This window comes from Setaria viridis, chromosome 8 (assembly GCF_005286985.2).
Source record: "Setaria viridis chromosome 8, Setaria_viridis_v4.0, whole genome shotgun sequence".
Taxonomy (NCBI): Eukaryota; Viridiplantae; Streptophyta; class Magnoliopsida; order Poales; family Poaceae; genus Setaria; species Setaria viridis.
The window spans coordinates 8,625,099-8,639,354 of NC_048270.2; the positions used below are offsets into that span (position 1 = coordinate 8,625,099).

A 14,256-nucleotide genomic window follows, 5' to 3' on the forward strand; every position below is an offset into this window, starting at 1 on the left:
AAGTCGAACCAGGGGCAAGAAAGTCAATCTACCCTCAAACTCCTCTTTTTTGGAGCTAGGGACACCCTCCCAGCCAAACACCCTCACCAGACAGCTCCAACTCCACCCAGAGCTGGCTCCACCTGGAGTTCTGGAGTGGAGCAGCTCCACCCAGAGTTGGAGTCATGCCAAACAGGGTCATAATAGTAGGTGAGAAATAGTAGGTGAGAAATCAATCAGCATGTTCTCCCTCCGTCCATAACAGTAGCCGGTAGTGCTAGCTTGGTTGGGTAGGCATTAGCCATTTTGCTAACGAGTGACTTGTGCTTAATTAATGAATGGACGCGTAGACTTGAAACTTTGTTTACAGCTAACAGAAGATAAACAACTCTATCTCTAACTAACCGAGTCCATGACAACTACAACAGCCTTGAGTTTACAGCTAGCACGCAACCATAACTAATTCTAACAGGGGATCGTTGACTAGAAACGTTCTTTTCTTGACTTCAGTGGCATGCTTGGTATAATGGAAAAGGGGTAGTTATGGACATCACCATCAATCATTACATTTACATTGGAAGGCCGCTTGAGTCTCGGCCAGCTGCGCTCTGCTCTTGTAGGAGGTACGCCATGTTTCACCGAATTAGTGTTTGGTTTCCGCAGTAATTTGAGCCTTTCCTTGCTTCTGTCATCAGTCTGAATGTAACAGATTACAATCTTGCGACTAATAAGTGCACCGGGTGGATCTACCACTAGTTCATCAGGAGGAGCACAGATGGACAGGCGTCTCCTGGAAGCAGCCATATCTGGTGACGCCGTATCAATGAAGCACCTGGCTTCACACCATCCGGACATTCTGCTTGGCACCACTCCGCAGGGGAACACCTGCCTCCACATCGCCTCTGTCCATGGCCACGAGGTGTTCTGCAAGGCCGTGCTGGCTCTGGAGCCGTCACTCCTCGCTGGCATCAATGCAGACGGCGAGACGCCGCTTCTCAGCGCCGTGACAAGCGGACGTGTTTCTGTAGCCTCTGTTTTACTCGTGTGCTGCCATGATCAGCAGCTGAGCAAGGCGATCTTGAAGCAAGACAATAACGGATTCAACGCACTGCACAACGCCATCCGCAGCGGACACAGGAAGCTCGCGCTCGAACTGATTGCAGCAGAGCCTGCCTTGTCGCGCGCTGTGAACAAGCGCAACGAGTCACCCATGTTCCTGGCAGTGATGAGAAATTATGCTGATGTCTTCGAGAAACTGTTGGAGATTCCTGACTCTGCTCACGGTGGACCCGGTGGCTTCAATGCTCTGCATGCTGCCGTGAGAATCGGTAATTCTGGTGAGAAATGCGTAGTATCTGGCACTCGCGTATTCTTTAATGCTATGCGAGGCACTCGCGTATTCTTTACCATTTCGTGGCTATTACATGTCTTTACTGCCTTTGTTTGCAGCCATCGCTAAAAAGATTATGGAGACACGTCCTGAGCTTGCCAGAGAAGAAGAAAATTCTAATCAAAATACTCCAATGCAGCTGGCTGTACTTTGGGACAAGATTGACATGCTAAGAGTATTGTTGGAACATGATCGGTCTTTAGGGTATGTATTCTCCTCAAATGATACCCATCTCATAGTTTCTGCTGCATATCGAGGCCATGTTGGTGTTGCTCGAGAGCTTCTAAAACATTGTCCAGATGCTCCCTATCGCGGTAAATATGGCTGGACATGTTTACACGCAGCTGTATGGAATGAACAGACGGAGTTCGTAGAATTTGTACTTGGTTCGCCACAGCTTCGTAGACTCGTAAACATGCGAGATTCAAACGGAAATACTGCTCTGCATATGGCAGTCGAAAAGTGCAATCCGAAGATGGTCGCCTCTCTACTGCTTCACCAAGATACGGACGTCACCGTGCTTAACAACAATGGTGCCTCAGCACACTGGATATTATATGGTGCCACTGATCATGCCAAGACTTTAAACTGGGTACGTATACATGTTTGCTTAGTTTGTTGTTGGTCCACTAAATATGTATGCCAGCCTTCTTCAACGTCATATTATTGTTCCCCACCTAAGATGTGTTAAGCAACGGTTCTTATTTTTTTCGATCATTCTAAAATTTCTATAACTAGTTTACGCAAACAACACCAATTTTAAAACTAATTTACTATTTTTATTTTAGCAACCGTGCCAACAAACATTTTAGTTTGATTGGACACTTCATATTATTATGAAATGATTTTACATATATTACTCCCTCTGTTTCAAATTGTAGGTTGTTTTAGATTTTCTAGATTCATGGATTTTGCTATGCATCTAGATACACGCGAAGTCTATATACAAAGCAAAAACTGTGTATCTAGAAAAGTCAACACGACCTGTAATTTGGAATGAAGTGAGTAGAAAAAATGGTTGCATCCCTTTGGTACCCTTGCAGAATGGATTGTGAAATCCAGATGGAATTCAATACCATTTAAGCACGCTGTAACAATGTAGGATTTTTTTATATAGAAGGCCATTGCAGCATTGAAACCGAAGGGAACATCACTAAAAAAAGTCTTTGCACCAACCTTGTGATTGTAGATTTTCATTTTTTTTCCAAGAGTATTATATTAATTAAAAGTTCCATTTGCATGCTTCTTTGCACCGACCTTGTGATTGTATATTTTCATTTGTCCAATAGTATTATATTAATTACTACGAGTTCTATTTGCATGCTTCTTTGGATTTTTGCAGAATGAAGTGTCCATGCTAATGTTGAAAGCTGATCCTCAAGAGGCAGGATCTATTTATAATCTCCACAAGGAAGCCAAGGATAAAGTGACAGACTTATCAAGAAAGGATATCAAGTCACTGACTCAAACGTACACAGGCAACACTTCCTTAGTGGCAATCCTCCTCGCGACAATTACCTTTGCTGCTGCTTTTACTTTGCCAGGAGGATACAGCAGTGATGCCGGAAGCCAGGGACTTCCCATTATGGTTAGGAAGATTGCGTTTCAAGCATTCTTAATCTCTGACACCTTAGCAATGTGCACTTCACTTGCTGTGGCTTTTATATGCATCATAGCAAAGTGGGAGGATCTTGAGTTCTTGCTTTACTACAGATCTTTTACAAAGAAGCTTATGTGGTTTGCGTACGTGGCAACTACCACAGCATTCGCAACTGGTTTATACACAGTTCTGGCCCCTCGTCTTCTATGGTTGTCTGTTACAGTTTGTGTTCTGACAGGTTTATTGCCCATCCTTACTAAACTTCTAGGTGAATGGCCCATCTTAAAACTGAGATTTCGGCTGGGTCGGAAATTCAAGTCTGAACTCATTGATATGGTCTAATCTCCGTGCCTCTTGGTACTCCGGATACTTTCTCATTTTATCGAAGGAATAAGAAAAATGTGTAAGTAGCATGATCTTAGGCTGATAATTTTATTTTGGTAATTCAGAATTCCATGTAATACCTGAACTATGTACTTTGAAAATTGATTATGTCAAGCTTGAACAGATGAGTAATGTTTCATTCTGTTGATGAGGAATATTACATGATGAAACATGCTCATTAATACTTTTTAAATATAATTGTTTGCAATGAGGTTATGGAACTTTGGATCCGAAATCTTATTTCACCATGAAACAATAGTATTGGAGAAGAATTATATTCTAATCAAAAGGATGCATGTCTCTATCTGCAAGATATAATGTGCGACATCTTTTGGGACTGAGCATTAGTTCAGTAGTGGAATGGCTTTTTTCTCAGAGTTAAACACAGTATAGCTCGCATAAATGAAATCAGAGATCCTGTTGCACATAATAACCACAAAAATGCTCCAAGAAACGGTGCCCACTAGCGTCATCTTGTTGTAGGGACTACGGAGTAGGGGAAGCATACACCTCAAAAAATAAATGTCCTCTAATCATATGATCCGACACAAGTGTGCCCTGAGCTTCATTAAATGCAGAACTGACATCAAACTGGAAACTAAAATGCTTACAACTCCAAAACCAATCAACATTGAACATTTGAAACTACGAAGGAACATGCATGAAAACATAAACAAAAATGCTACATGAAAGGCCACAAAAACATCAACAGATCAACATTGTTTCACATTACTAAAGTTATCACTACAGCTAAAATTTGGACAAGGATACAGCTAATCCAGTAATCCATCTTACAACCAAGACATAGCAATCCTGAAGATACAAGGCAAAGGATATACAGAACATGAACAACACAAAATGGTACAGATGTTTCAACCAATGGCATATCCTAGAGCTTGCTAATTGTTGGTCGGTAGTGCAGGAAGCTGAAAAGATACAGAGCAATACACTTTCAGACTGACCTGATTATTCAAGTTACAACAACTCCTACATTTTTTTGGTATCTGACACGCATCTACTCATCACATAAGTTCAACTAGTTTGCCACAATAAGCTCATCTTCAGGATCCGCATTTTGAGGTTGCATGGTCAATTCATCATCAGCTGCACTGAAATGATATTTCTCTCCAACAGCTCTCAGAAGCTGGTAAACTTCAAACATTGTAGGTCTTTCCTTCGGAGAAGAAAGCACACAAGAGCACGCAACCTTCATGCATTGAAGCAGCTCAGCATCATTGTCCTTCCCAATCAAGGACTTGTCAACCGCATCCTGAAGTATAGAGTTGTTTGATAGGTAAGTTATCCAATCCACCAAACTGCCTTTGAAGTTCTCTGGGGCATTTGACACATGTGTTGGCTCTTCACCAGTGACGAGTTCAAGTAAGATGACTCCAAAACTATAGACATCCCCTTTAGGGGTGGCCACAAGGGTGCGTGTATACTCAGGAGCTACGTATCCCAAATCACCAAACTCACCATTGACAAATGTGCTCAGGTGGGTATCAATGGGATTCATGAGCCTTGCCAACCCAAAATCAGAGATCTTAGGCTCATAGTCATCATCAAGCAATATGCACTTCGAACTAATGTTCCTATGAAGAATCCGGGGGTTGCAACTGTGATGAAGCCATGCCAATCCCCTAGCAGTTCCAATGGCAATTTTTAGCCTCAGTGACCATTCTAAAGCCTTTTTCTCACTGCTTCGTTGGTGTAAATGATCGTAAAGAGAACCTTTGGGCATGTACTTATACACCAAGAGTCTCTCATTCTTGGCAATGCAGTATCCCAAAAGAGGCACTAAGTTACGTTGTCTAACACTTCCTAGCGTTGACATCTCAGATGTGAATTGGTTCTCTGAATGCTGAGTGTCCTGCAACCTCTTGATAGCAAGGAATGAACCATCTGGAAGTGTTGCTCTGTACATGGTTCCTGATCGACCAGTTCCAATAATGTTCTCCTTTGTAAAATCCCCTGTTGCTTTCATAAGATCATTCAACTTCATCTTTGAAACCGATTTCTCAAACATAGATACCTAAATGACAAAAAAAAATGTGAAAATGCAGCAAATCAAACCACTCATCTAAGCAAAGTTCAGAAATGGAAAGTTTAGCATGCACTATACTTCTTTTATTTGTTGGATACCTTTTAGTTCAGGACAATATAGCTTCAGTGTTTCCTAGCACAGGTATATTAATATGGGTGTTGGATTTGGGTGGAAGAAGGAAAAAAGAACGGCAAGATAAATGGGTTCACCATCCAAGGGCGCTCTAAATTATGCTTGATATCACAGATTGACCTACCCTTCATATATAATGTCACTCCTGTTACATACATTCAAGCTAACAACCAATCTCAAATCTCTAACCTGGCTTAACAACCTTCCTAACAATTTGCTAGCTTGATCAACAAGCCATAACCAAAACACTCTCCAAACTAACTCTATCTCCAATCTGTAGACAAACTCCTAAGCCGAACTATTCTTTTTCTTCCACTGCTAGTGACACCAATACTCGCACCTGTGTCCCTGTAACACTAGAGTGTGATGGGTGGGAGTAGGGTTTTGACATGACTGGGTAAGAAAGTAGGCGTCATATTTAAATAGTAAACATGTTAATATAATTAGTCAACTTCCCGATATAAACAATTTACCCTTCATAAGTATGGTAATATCTTGAGATCCCAAACTAAAACTAATGATTCTTATGAGGCTATGAGACGCTGGAGAAACAAGGGAGCAAAGTCGCATTGTTAAGAATAATATCAAGGCTATTGAAAGAATTATACAAAAATACAAACTGATAAAGTATTACAAGTTCTGGAATAAAAAACATACCTTCACTCCCTTTGCTCCCTTAATAGTCTTTGCCCACTTATTTTCTTCTACATCCTTTCCCTTCTTCTTCGCAGGCATTTTTCGTACAAGAATGAATAAAATAACAGCAACTATTATTAAAGTTATAACTGCACCACCAACAGCAGAACCAACAATTACCCCTGTACGACTGCTTGAAGTTGCAGTGCAATCATTGCTCAGAGGCTTCCCACAAAGGTCTTGATTTGCGAAATTGGAGGATGGAAATTTGCTCAAAGATGAAGGAATCTGCCCTGACAACTGATTGTCAGCAACATTAAACTGGTTTAGGCGACTAAGAGCAGCAAGCTGACCTGGGAGAATTCCAGTCAATTTATTATGCTGTAAGTTGACAGCATTGAGATATGTACAGTTAGCTAGCGCCTCTGGTATCTCTCCTGAGAAGCTATTATATGACAGATCAAGGTTTGTAATGTACTGCAGCCGCTTCGAGATATCAGCAGGGATCGTGCCGGAAAGGCTGTTGCTCGAGAGATCCAGTGAAGTCATGCTGCTACAATTCTCAAGTCCATCAGGGAACCCGCCCTTAAGACCCATGCTGCCAAGGTGAAGAGAAAGAACCTTGTTTTCATTGGGATTCCAGCAGTCCACGCCTCTAAATCCACATATGGATCCCTCAGTATGGTTGTTGAATGTCCAGTCTAACTTGTTGCTGGGATCAATCGATGCTTTCACCCTCTTCAGACATTCGATGTCACTTACTGCACCATAGCAAATCTGACATAGCATAGAACAGAGGAGTACTGGGAGAAGAGCAGCACAGAAACGCCCAACAGCCATCTTGATGTTGTCTACTTCCCGAATGCTTTCACCATCCAGAGTTACTTAGTCACAAAGCATAACGATTGCTCAGTGCCCAGAGGGATGAGATGAGTAGCATCAGCAAGAAAACCTGCAGATGCCAAAGAGCATACCAAGTTCAGCAAATCCGTTTACAAATCAAAACATCTCCAATTATCTAAAACATTGACATGTCCCACACATCATTATCATCCAGAATTAGAAAACAAATACTAGGCCAGGAGACTGAATGCATCAGGAATGTCAAACATAAATCCTTGAATGATCCAAATATCTCGTTCCTCGAGAGCTAACAGACTAAGTTTGTCACTAAGAACGGCTAGAGAAGGCAAACACACAACGAATCTAGAGAAGGCAAACACACAACGAATCTAGACCAGAGCATCGGATTCGTAAGATCAACTTGGGCGTTCGCCATGGTCAACTAGTAGAACACTCAAGTACCCCAACCAAACCGAGCTAGGGAACACAACCGGACTTCCCTAAAAATAGCAGTTTTCACACTGAAAGGACGGGATCCCACACCAACATTTCGACCCGACTGTTAGAAGCAAAGCGCAGAGGAGAGCAAATCAGCCGCGGCCGGTGGGACCACGAACCACACATGGAGTTTGACCGAAATGGTGAGGTGCCGGAATCCTACCTCCGCGTTCCGCCGCGCGCCGCGCCTCTCCGCCGCCGAATCCTACCTCAACTAAGATGCTCTCGCACCCGCCGAGCCGAGCGGAGCCCCGCCGTCGATCTCGCCGCCTCCCGCCCGGCCCTCGCCGCGGATCCCCGCCGCTCGAGGTGGCCGGCGGGGAGGCGAGCGGGTCGTCGCCGTGGAGTGGGGTTGGGGCCTTGGGGAGCGGAGTGGCGGGGTCGGGTGGGTGGGGGCGTGGGGCGGCGGCGTGATTCGAGGGTTTGGGTCGCGGGGCGGCCGGGGGAGAGGAGGGGGGCAGTTTCGTCACACCGTCTGAGATCATTGGCCATTGGGAGATGGGTTTGAGTGTTTGTCTACACTGTCCGCACAAAAATGGGAAATTATCGAGTCAGTTTTGTTGGACTGGACCTCATTGTGAGCCTGCAAGCGGTGCGCCTGGGCCCGTGGAAGCGGGCAGGTCCAAAAGTTCCACACGTGGGCTTTCTCCTGCAATACAGCATGGGCCTAATTTGGCTTTTCTTTTCATGTTTTTCCAAAACACAGAGACGCAAACATTCAAGGTTACCTATTTTTTAAGTTTAAAATAAGTAAGTACTTTTTAAATGTGTATATAGAGAGGGAGAGTGTTGAGTTTGGAATTTATCCAGTCCAACTAAACTCCGGTCTAACCCAACTGAACTCTCCGGTTTTAAAAATGTAGCATTTTTAGCTTGTTCTCAACATCATATATTTAAAACTGAAAATATATTTAAAACTGAAGGGGTATGTACATTCCCTCCGCAGACGGAGGTCTTCCTATAGCAATTTTTGCGAGATAAGTTCAATTGGATATCTGCAGCTATATGAAGCATTTGTTGGCTAACCACACGAGTACACAGCCCCACCTTGGTCCTTGTAGTCTTGTTGACTTTTGAATGATGTTTCCCTCTTCTTAACACGTACTGTAATGTTTTCTTGATGGACAAAATACTATTAAGGGCCAGTTTAATTTGTTGGAGCTCCTACCCGCTCCGGTTCCCCCTGACAATGCATTGTAGCGGTGCTGTTCCGACATTGTTCACACAAGTTGTTTAATTTGGTGGAGCTCCTGCCGGCTCCGACTCCTCCTGACAATGCACTGTAGCGGTGTTGCTCCGACATTGTTCACATGAGCTGTTTTTCTCTTTCTCTCCTTCCCTCTCACAAACCAAGGAGGAACCGATGGAGCCACAAATTGTGGCTCCTCCGGCTCCAGCTCCTCTGACGCTACAGTAGCGTATCAGGAGGAGCCGGAGCCTCTGAAGCTCCACCAAATTGACCCTAAGTCTATGTATATATGCTTGTATGTTCTGATGATGTGTTGATACAGTCAATCAACACGAAAAACAATGGTGAAGCCTTTTGTAGCATTTTGGATTACTCTAACCAACCAGAAAAGGAGTAAGGTAAACAATCAAACTCAAAATTCCAAAACAAGGATTTAATCTTGCACGTTTAACTTTTTATTCTCTTCTACCAATCTCTGCAACTAAATAGCCCATAAATATACAATACAAAATCCAAAGTGATGTTAGCAAATAATTTACCCCTTTTTGTTTGCGCTCAACTATAGCATAACTGGAAACATGAGATGAACTTTTGTATTAACAAAAACTTGGGTTCCATCAAACCACACAAAAATTACCAAATTTAATTAATGCTAACAAATAAATCTCGTTTCACCATGCAAAAAAAAAATCCCTCTTCTTAGCTAACTTCCATTATATCATTATTGTTGACAACTGTTATTTTAAAATTATTTATTTCAATATAAGTTATTGATGACTCGTTATTTCAATATAATTATTAATCTCGTTACTTCAATATAATGTAAAAGACTACTGTAGCAGCACATGTGCTACAACAAAGTTTGGATCTCTGGCTAGAACCATTCTAGCCTTTCATGGCTAGGTATTGCAGTTGGATTTATCAAAAAATTCTAGCTTTTAGGAGCAAGCTAGCCTACTGCCTACACGGGCAAGCAAAACCCCCAGCCCCGGAGAGCCAAAACGGCTCGCTCTCTCGTCGGCAAGGACGATGGCCACGAAGCAAACTGCAAACAACATTTGTAACTGCCATCCTAGCTCGATGGAACCAAACACTGTGATAGAGCCAGCCTGGCTTAGCTGAGAACGAGCTAGTTTATTTGCCTAGTCAAGCAAGGCTTGTCAACAAGTTTTGGCTTAGCACGACCGTGTGCACAGTGCACCTGTTTGCCTTGTGTCCCCACATGAATTGTACTCCGTATCTCGCTTGCTTGTACATGAAGCTGCATGCATGGTTGGCGCCCCTTTAAGCATCACCGGCTCATCGTACGGTCCCTGATCACTCGAAACCTGCAATTGCCTGCCATCCCCTGATCTTCCACGCATTCCGAGGCAACGAGCATGACCTTTCACCGCAGAGAGCAACCGACGCGATCCATGATCCGTTCCTCGCCTTCCTTCAATTCGCAACCCGCAAGCCGCAACGCAAGATTTTAACTTCTCCACTGCCCACAAATACGCACGTCCGCCCTTCCCCATCCTCCAAAAATCACGTAAGCTAGCTACCAAATGGGCGTTCTCGCGCTCGTCGTGATGACGGCGGCAGCGGCGGAGTACAACGTGGTGGGCTACGGCGCGCGGCCCGGCGGCCGGGAAGACTCCGCGCCGGCGTTCCTCGCCGCGTGCAACGACACGGGCAGGTCGGCGCCGGTGGTGCGCGTCCCGGCGGGCACGTTCCTGGTCAGCCGGGCCTACTTCGGGGGCCCGTGCCGGAGCGCCGCCGGCGTGGTCGTGGCCGTCGATGGCACCGTGGTCGCGCCGGCGGCCGTGGACAGCACGACGTGGATCCAGTTCCACTACGCCCACGGCCTCAAGATCCGCGGCGGGACGCTGGACGGGAACGGGATGGCCCACTGATGGGCGTGCAAGAAAGCCGGCCGGCGATGCCCGCCCGGCACCACGGTAAGCGATCTTAAATCATCATTGAATTGCAAAGAAATGAAATGGAATTCTTTCGTAACAATGTGACTGATGATCAAGATTCTGCATTTGCGATTGCAACGGAGCCAGACGCTGGACATCAGCCAGTCCAACAACGTGAGCGTGAGGCGCCTGACGCTGTTGAACAGCAAGAACGTCCACCTCGCCATCTTCGACTGCACCGGCGTGACGCTGCGGGGCGTCCGGATCGCCGCGCCGGCCGACAGCCCAAACACGGACGGCGTGCACGTCCAGCTCTCCCGCGGCGTGCGCGTCCTCGGCGCGACGGTCGGCACCGGCGACGACTGCGTGTCCCTGGGACCCGGAACCTCCAACGTGCTCGTGCGGAACATCCGGTGCGGCCCGGGCCACGGCATCAGCATCGGGAGCCTGGGCGGGGACGCCGCAGGCGAGGCGCCCGTGCGGAACGTGACGGTGGAGGGGGCGGCGCTGACCGGCACGCAGAACGGCATGCGGATCAAGACGTGGGGGAGGCCCAACCGCGGGCTCGTCGCCGGCGTGTCGTTCGCGCGCGTCACCATGCGCGGCGTGCGGAACCCCGCCGTCGTCGACCAGAACTACTGCCCCAGCAACGTCAACTGCCCCGGCGAGGTGAACGGAGATTCTCGCTCTCCGCAGCGGCAGGCGGCAGCGGCCTTTCGTCTTGACCAATCCTTTTGTGTTGTTGGTGATGATTGATCAGAGCTCGGGGGTGAAGATCAGTGGCGTGGAGTACGCGGACATCGAGGGGACGTCCGCGACGCCGGTGGCGGTGAGATTCGACTGCAGCGGCAGCAACCCGTGCACCAGGATCACGCTCAAGAACATCAACCTGACGTACGAGGGCAAGCCGGCGAAGTCCTTCTCTGCAAGTACGCCCACGGGTTGGCGGCCGGAGTCGTCAGACCGCCTAGCTGCCTCTCGAGTTAGGAGCGGGGGCCATCGCCGGACAGCGTGCGTGCGCGTGCCGCCGCCGGTGATCGTACTACCGGCCTACCGTCTCCCCATCACCAGATTAATGGCTGCGTGTACTGAGTACTGACGATTGTTTGGCACACACGCGTGGGGATTCACTTTGTATAGTTATATAATTTCGGAGTAAGAGGATAGTATTAAGTGTAATATTTAGCATTGGAAGTGCGGCAATTTTTAATCGAGGAATAGGTACATCTGTTTGGTGCATCTGATAAAATAATCTTCTCAAATGGGACTCCACAAACAAGCTAAGTGATGATGTGCTTAAAATGAAGAGCCTTACGCGCCACTAAAAAAGTTCGCAAAAAAGTTCGCAATTCCATATGAACCACTGGAAAATTTGTTGTGCATTAGTTTAATTTTTTCCCCCCCCCGAAACCACTTCCGTCTAATTTGTCTTCCACCTTCCTCTTTTCTTTTCCCATATTCTCGTGGCTCAAACACATGTTATCGGAGCTAATACACGCACACGAACACGAAGTGGACAATGAGAATTGGTGCTGCAAGCGGCGGCGTTCTGGTGTTCTCTATTTCTATATAAAGAAGATACATGCAGCTTTACATGGTTACTAAATCACGGCACGCTCGTGATCGGCTACTGCCATCCCAGCACCCTGGGCCGTGCCGTGAAGGACGCGCGACAGCGCGGCGTGCGCGAGCAAAAGACAGGCGATCGCGCACTAATCTACTTCCTAGAAAATAGAAGATGCTATCCTGGGCTTACTATAACAATCTCCTCCTAAGCCCTGGAGTACAATTACACAAGATTTTTCATGCCGATTCCACCCCGAAGCTCCTGGAACCGGCTACGACCGAGCGCCTTCGTGAGGATGTCGCCCAGCTGTAGTTCAGTGCCGACGAACTCGACATTGATCAGCTTCCTGTCGCAGCATTCCCGGATGAAGTGGAACTTCACGTCTATATGCTTACTCCGGTCATGATGCACAGGGTTTTTCATCAAAGCGATGGCGGACTTGTTGTCCACCTTGAGCCTGGGTGCAAGGGTCGCTCCTCCGACGAGCTCAGCCAGCAACCGCGCCAGCCAGACTGGCACACAGCCGCAGCGGCTGCGATGTACTCTGCTTCGCAAGAAGACAGAGCAACCACCTTCTGTTTCGCCGATTGCCAGGCAACCGGCCCTCCCGCCAGGAAGAAGATGAGGCCGCTGGTGCTCTTCCGGTCATTGACATCACCGGCTAAGTCGCTGTCGGAGTAGCCCAGCAGCTTTGGAGTGCCTCCGTCCTTCTTTCCCGGGTGGTAGTGCAAGCCCCAGTGCAGCGTCCCCGCCACATAACGAAGGACTCGCTTGACTGCAGCGAGGTGCTCTTGACGCGGCGCCTCCATGAACCGGCTAAGGTACCCCACCGGATACGCCAAGTCCGGCCTAGAGTTGCACAGGTACCTGAGGCTGCCGATAAGACTGCGGTACTCCGTGGCATCCACGCTCGGCATCGTCCCTTCCTTGAGCAATTTCAACTTCGGCTCCATGGGCGTGGTGCTGACATTGCAGCCTCCCAGTCCCGCCTTCTCAAGAATCTTGCCGGCGTAGGCAGACTGACGAAGCATGATCCCGGCTGCTCCCTGTGTCACCTCCAGGCCGAGGTAATATGAGAGAAGCCCGAGATCACTCATGCGGAAGGTGCTCATCATCTGGACCTTGAACTTGTTCACAGCCCCTGCGTCGCCACCGGTGATGATTAAATCATCAACGTAGACGCCCACGATCAGGCGCCCTGCACCCTTCCCGCGAGTGTACATCCCGTGCTCGTCGATGCAGCGAGTGAAGCTGAGCCTGATCAGCGAAGCATCAAGCTTCTGATTCCAGGCTCGTGGAGCCTAGCGGAGCCCATACAGCGCCTTGTGAAGGCGAAGCACCTTGTGCTTGTTCTTGCCGTCGATGAAGCCGGGGGGCTGTTGGACATAAACCTCCTCCTGGAGCTCCCCGTTCAGGAACGCCGATTTGACATCCATGTGGTGGACGCCCCAGCCGTAGTGCGCTGCAATGGCAAGGAGCAGGCGCACTGATTCCTGCCGCGCGACGGGGGCGAAAGCCTCTTCATAGTCGATGCCAGGCCGTTGCACGTACCCCTTCGCGACGAGACGAGCCTTGTACTTGACAATGGCCCCATTCTCATCCCGCTTCACCTTATACACCCATTTGAGGCCGATGGCGTGGTGGCCGCGTGGGAGCTCGGCAAGCACCCAAGTGTCATTGTCGCGGATCGACTTGAGCTCCTCCTCCATTGCGGCATTCCAGTTCGGATCACCATCGGCGTCCTTGAAGGACTTGGGTTCCTCCACACTGACACTGTGCAGCTCAGCGTCCTCGATGATGCGTTGAGCTAGTCCGGGCACAGTGTTCGTGCCAAGGACGTTCTCAAGCGTTCTGTACCGGTGCTCCAGATCCTTGTCGTCATCTGCGTCGAGGTTGTGGTCGGTGGTGAGCGGTGTCACAAACTCGACCTGCACCCCCGTGGGGACGCTGGGAGTTGCTGGTGGCGGTGACACCGGCTGTGCCTCCGGCGTGGGCGGAGATCCTGGAGTAGGCAGAGGTGAAGCAGCTGTCCTCGCGGTCGATGCCGCTGAGGGCTCCCGCCTGAGCTCGTACTCATACTCGACGGTGAACGG

General features: G+C 47.9%; 2 protein-coding genes and 1 pseudogene across 4 annotated transcripts; 2 read left to right on the forward strand and 1 right to left on the reverse strand.

The window, feature by feature from the left end:
• Positions 1-458: 458 nt before the first annotated feature.
• On the forward strand, positions 459-3,513 carry LOC117833127 (protein ACCELERATED CELL DEATH 6). 3 transcript variants are annotated; one of them, XM_072295522.1, is made up of 4 exons: positions 459-602; positions 736-1,307; positions 1,429-1,961; positions 2,712-3,513. In XM_072295522.1, the coding sequence occupies exons 1-4, from the start codon at positions 523-525 to the stop codon at positions 3,309-3,311; spliced, it is 1,785 nt and encodes a 594-aa protein (XP_072151623.1). In that variant the 5' UTR covers positions 459-522; the 3' UTR covers positions 3,312-3,513. The 3 variants fall into 3 exon arrangements, with proteins under 3 accessions (XP_072151623.1, XP_034568413.1, XP_034568414.1); XM_034712522.2 differs by having other exon boundaries at positions 460-602; positions 736-1,316; XM_034712523.2 differs by having other exon boundaries at positions 546-602; positions 675-1,316.
• Positions 3,514-4,054: 541 nt separating this feature from the next.
• Positions 4,055-7,904, reverse strand: LOC117833126 (probably inactive leucine-rich repeat receptor-like protein kinase At5g48380). Its single transcript, XM_034712521.2, has 3 exons — positions 7,670-7,904; positions 6,187-7,117; positions 4,055-5,385 (listed from the first exon to the last, which is right to left on the reverse strand). The coding sequence occupies exons 2-3, from the start codon at positions 7,003-7,005 to the stop codon at positions 4,390-4,392; spliced, it is 1,815 nt and encodes a 604-aa protein (XP_034568412.1). The 5' UTR covers positions 7,006-7,117; positions 7,670-7,904; the 3' UTR covers positions 4,055-4,389.
• A 1,820-nt stretch (positions 7,905-9,724) lies between these two features.
• Positions 9,725-11,583, forward strand: LOC117834266 (polygalacturonase-like; annotated as a pseudogene).
• Positions 11,584-14,256: the final 2,673 nt, after the last annotated feature.

Bases quoted from the DNA above. Each gene is read 5' to 3' on its own strand.
- LOC117833127 (XM_034712522.2), top strand. From the start codon at position 523: ATGGACATCACCATCAATCATTACATTTACATTGGAAGGCCGCTTGAG. The intron at 603-735 runs GTACGCCATGTT...ATCTACCACTAG, and splicing joins GCGCTCTGCTCTTGTAGGAG to TTCATCAGGAGGAGCACAGA. The intron at 1,962-2,711 runs GTACGTATACAT...GGATTTTTGCAG, and splicing joins ATGCCAAGACTTTAAACTGG to AATGAAGTGTCCATGCTAAT.
- LOC117833126 (XM_034712521.2), bottom strand. From the start codon at position 7,005: ATGGCTGTTGGGCGTTTCTGTGCTGCTCTTCTCCCAGTACTCCTCTGT. The intron at 5,386-6,186 runs GTATGTTTTTTA...TTTGTCATTTAG, and splicing joins AGGGAGCAAAGGGAGTGAAG to GTATCTATGTTTGAGAAATC.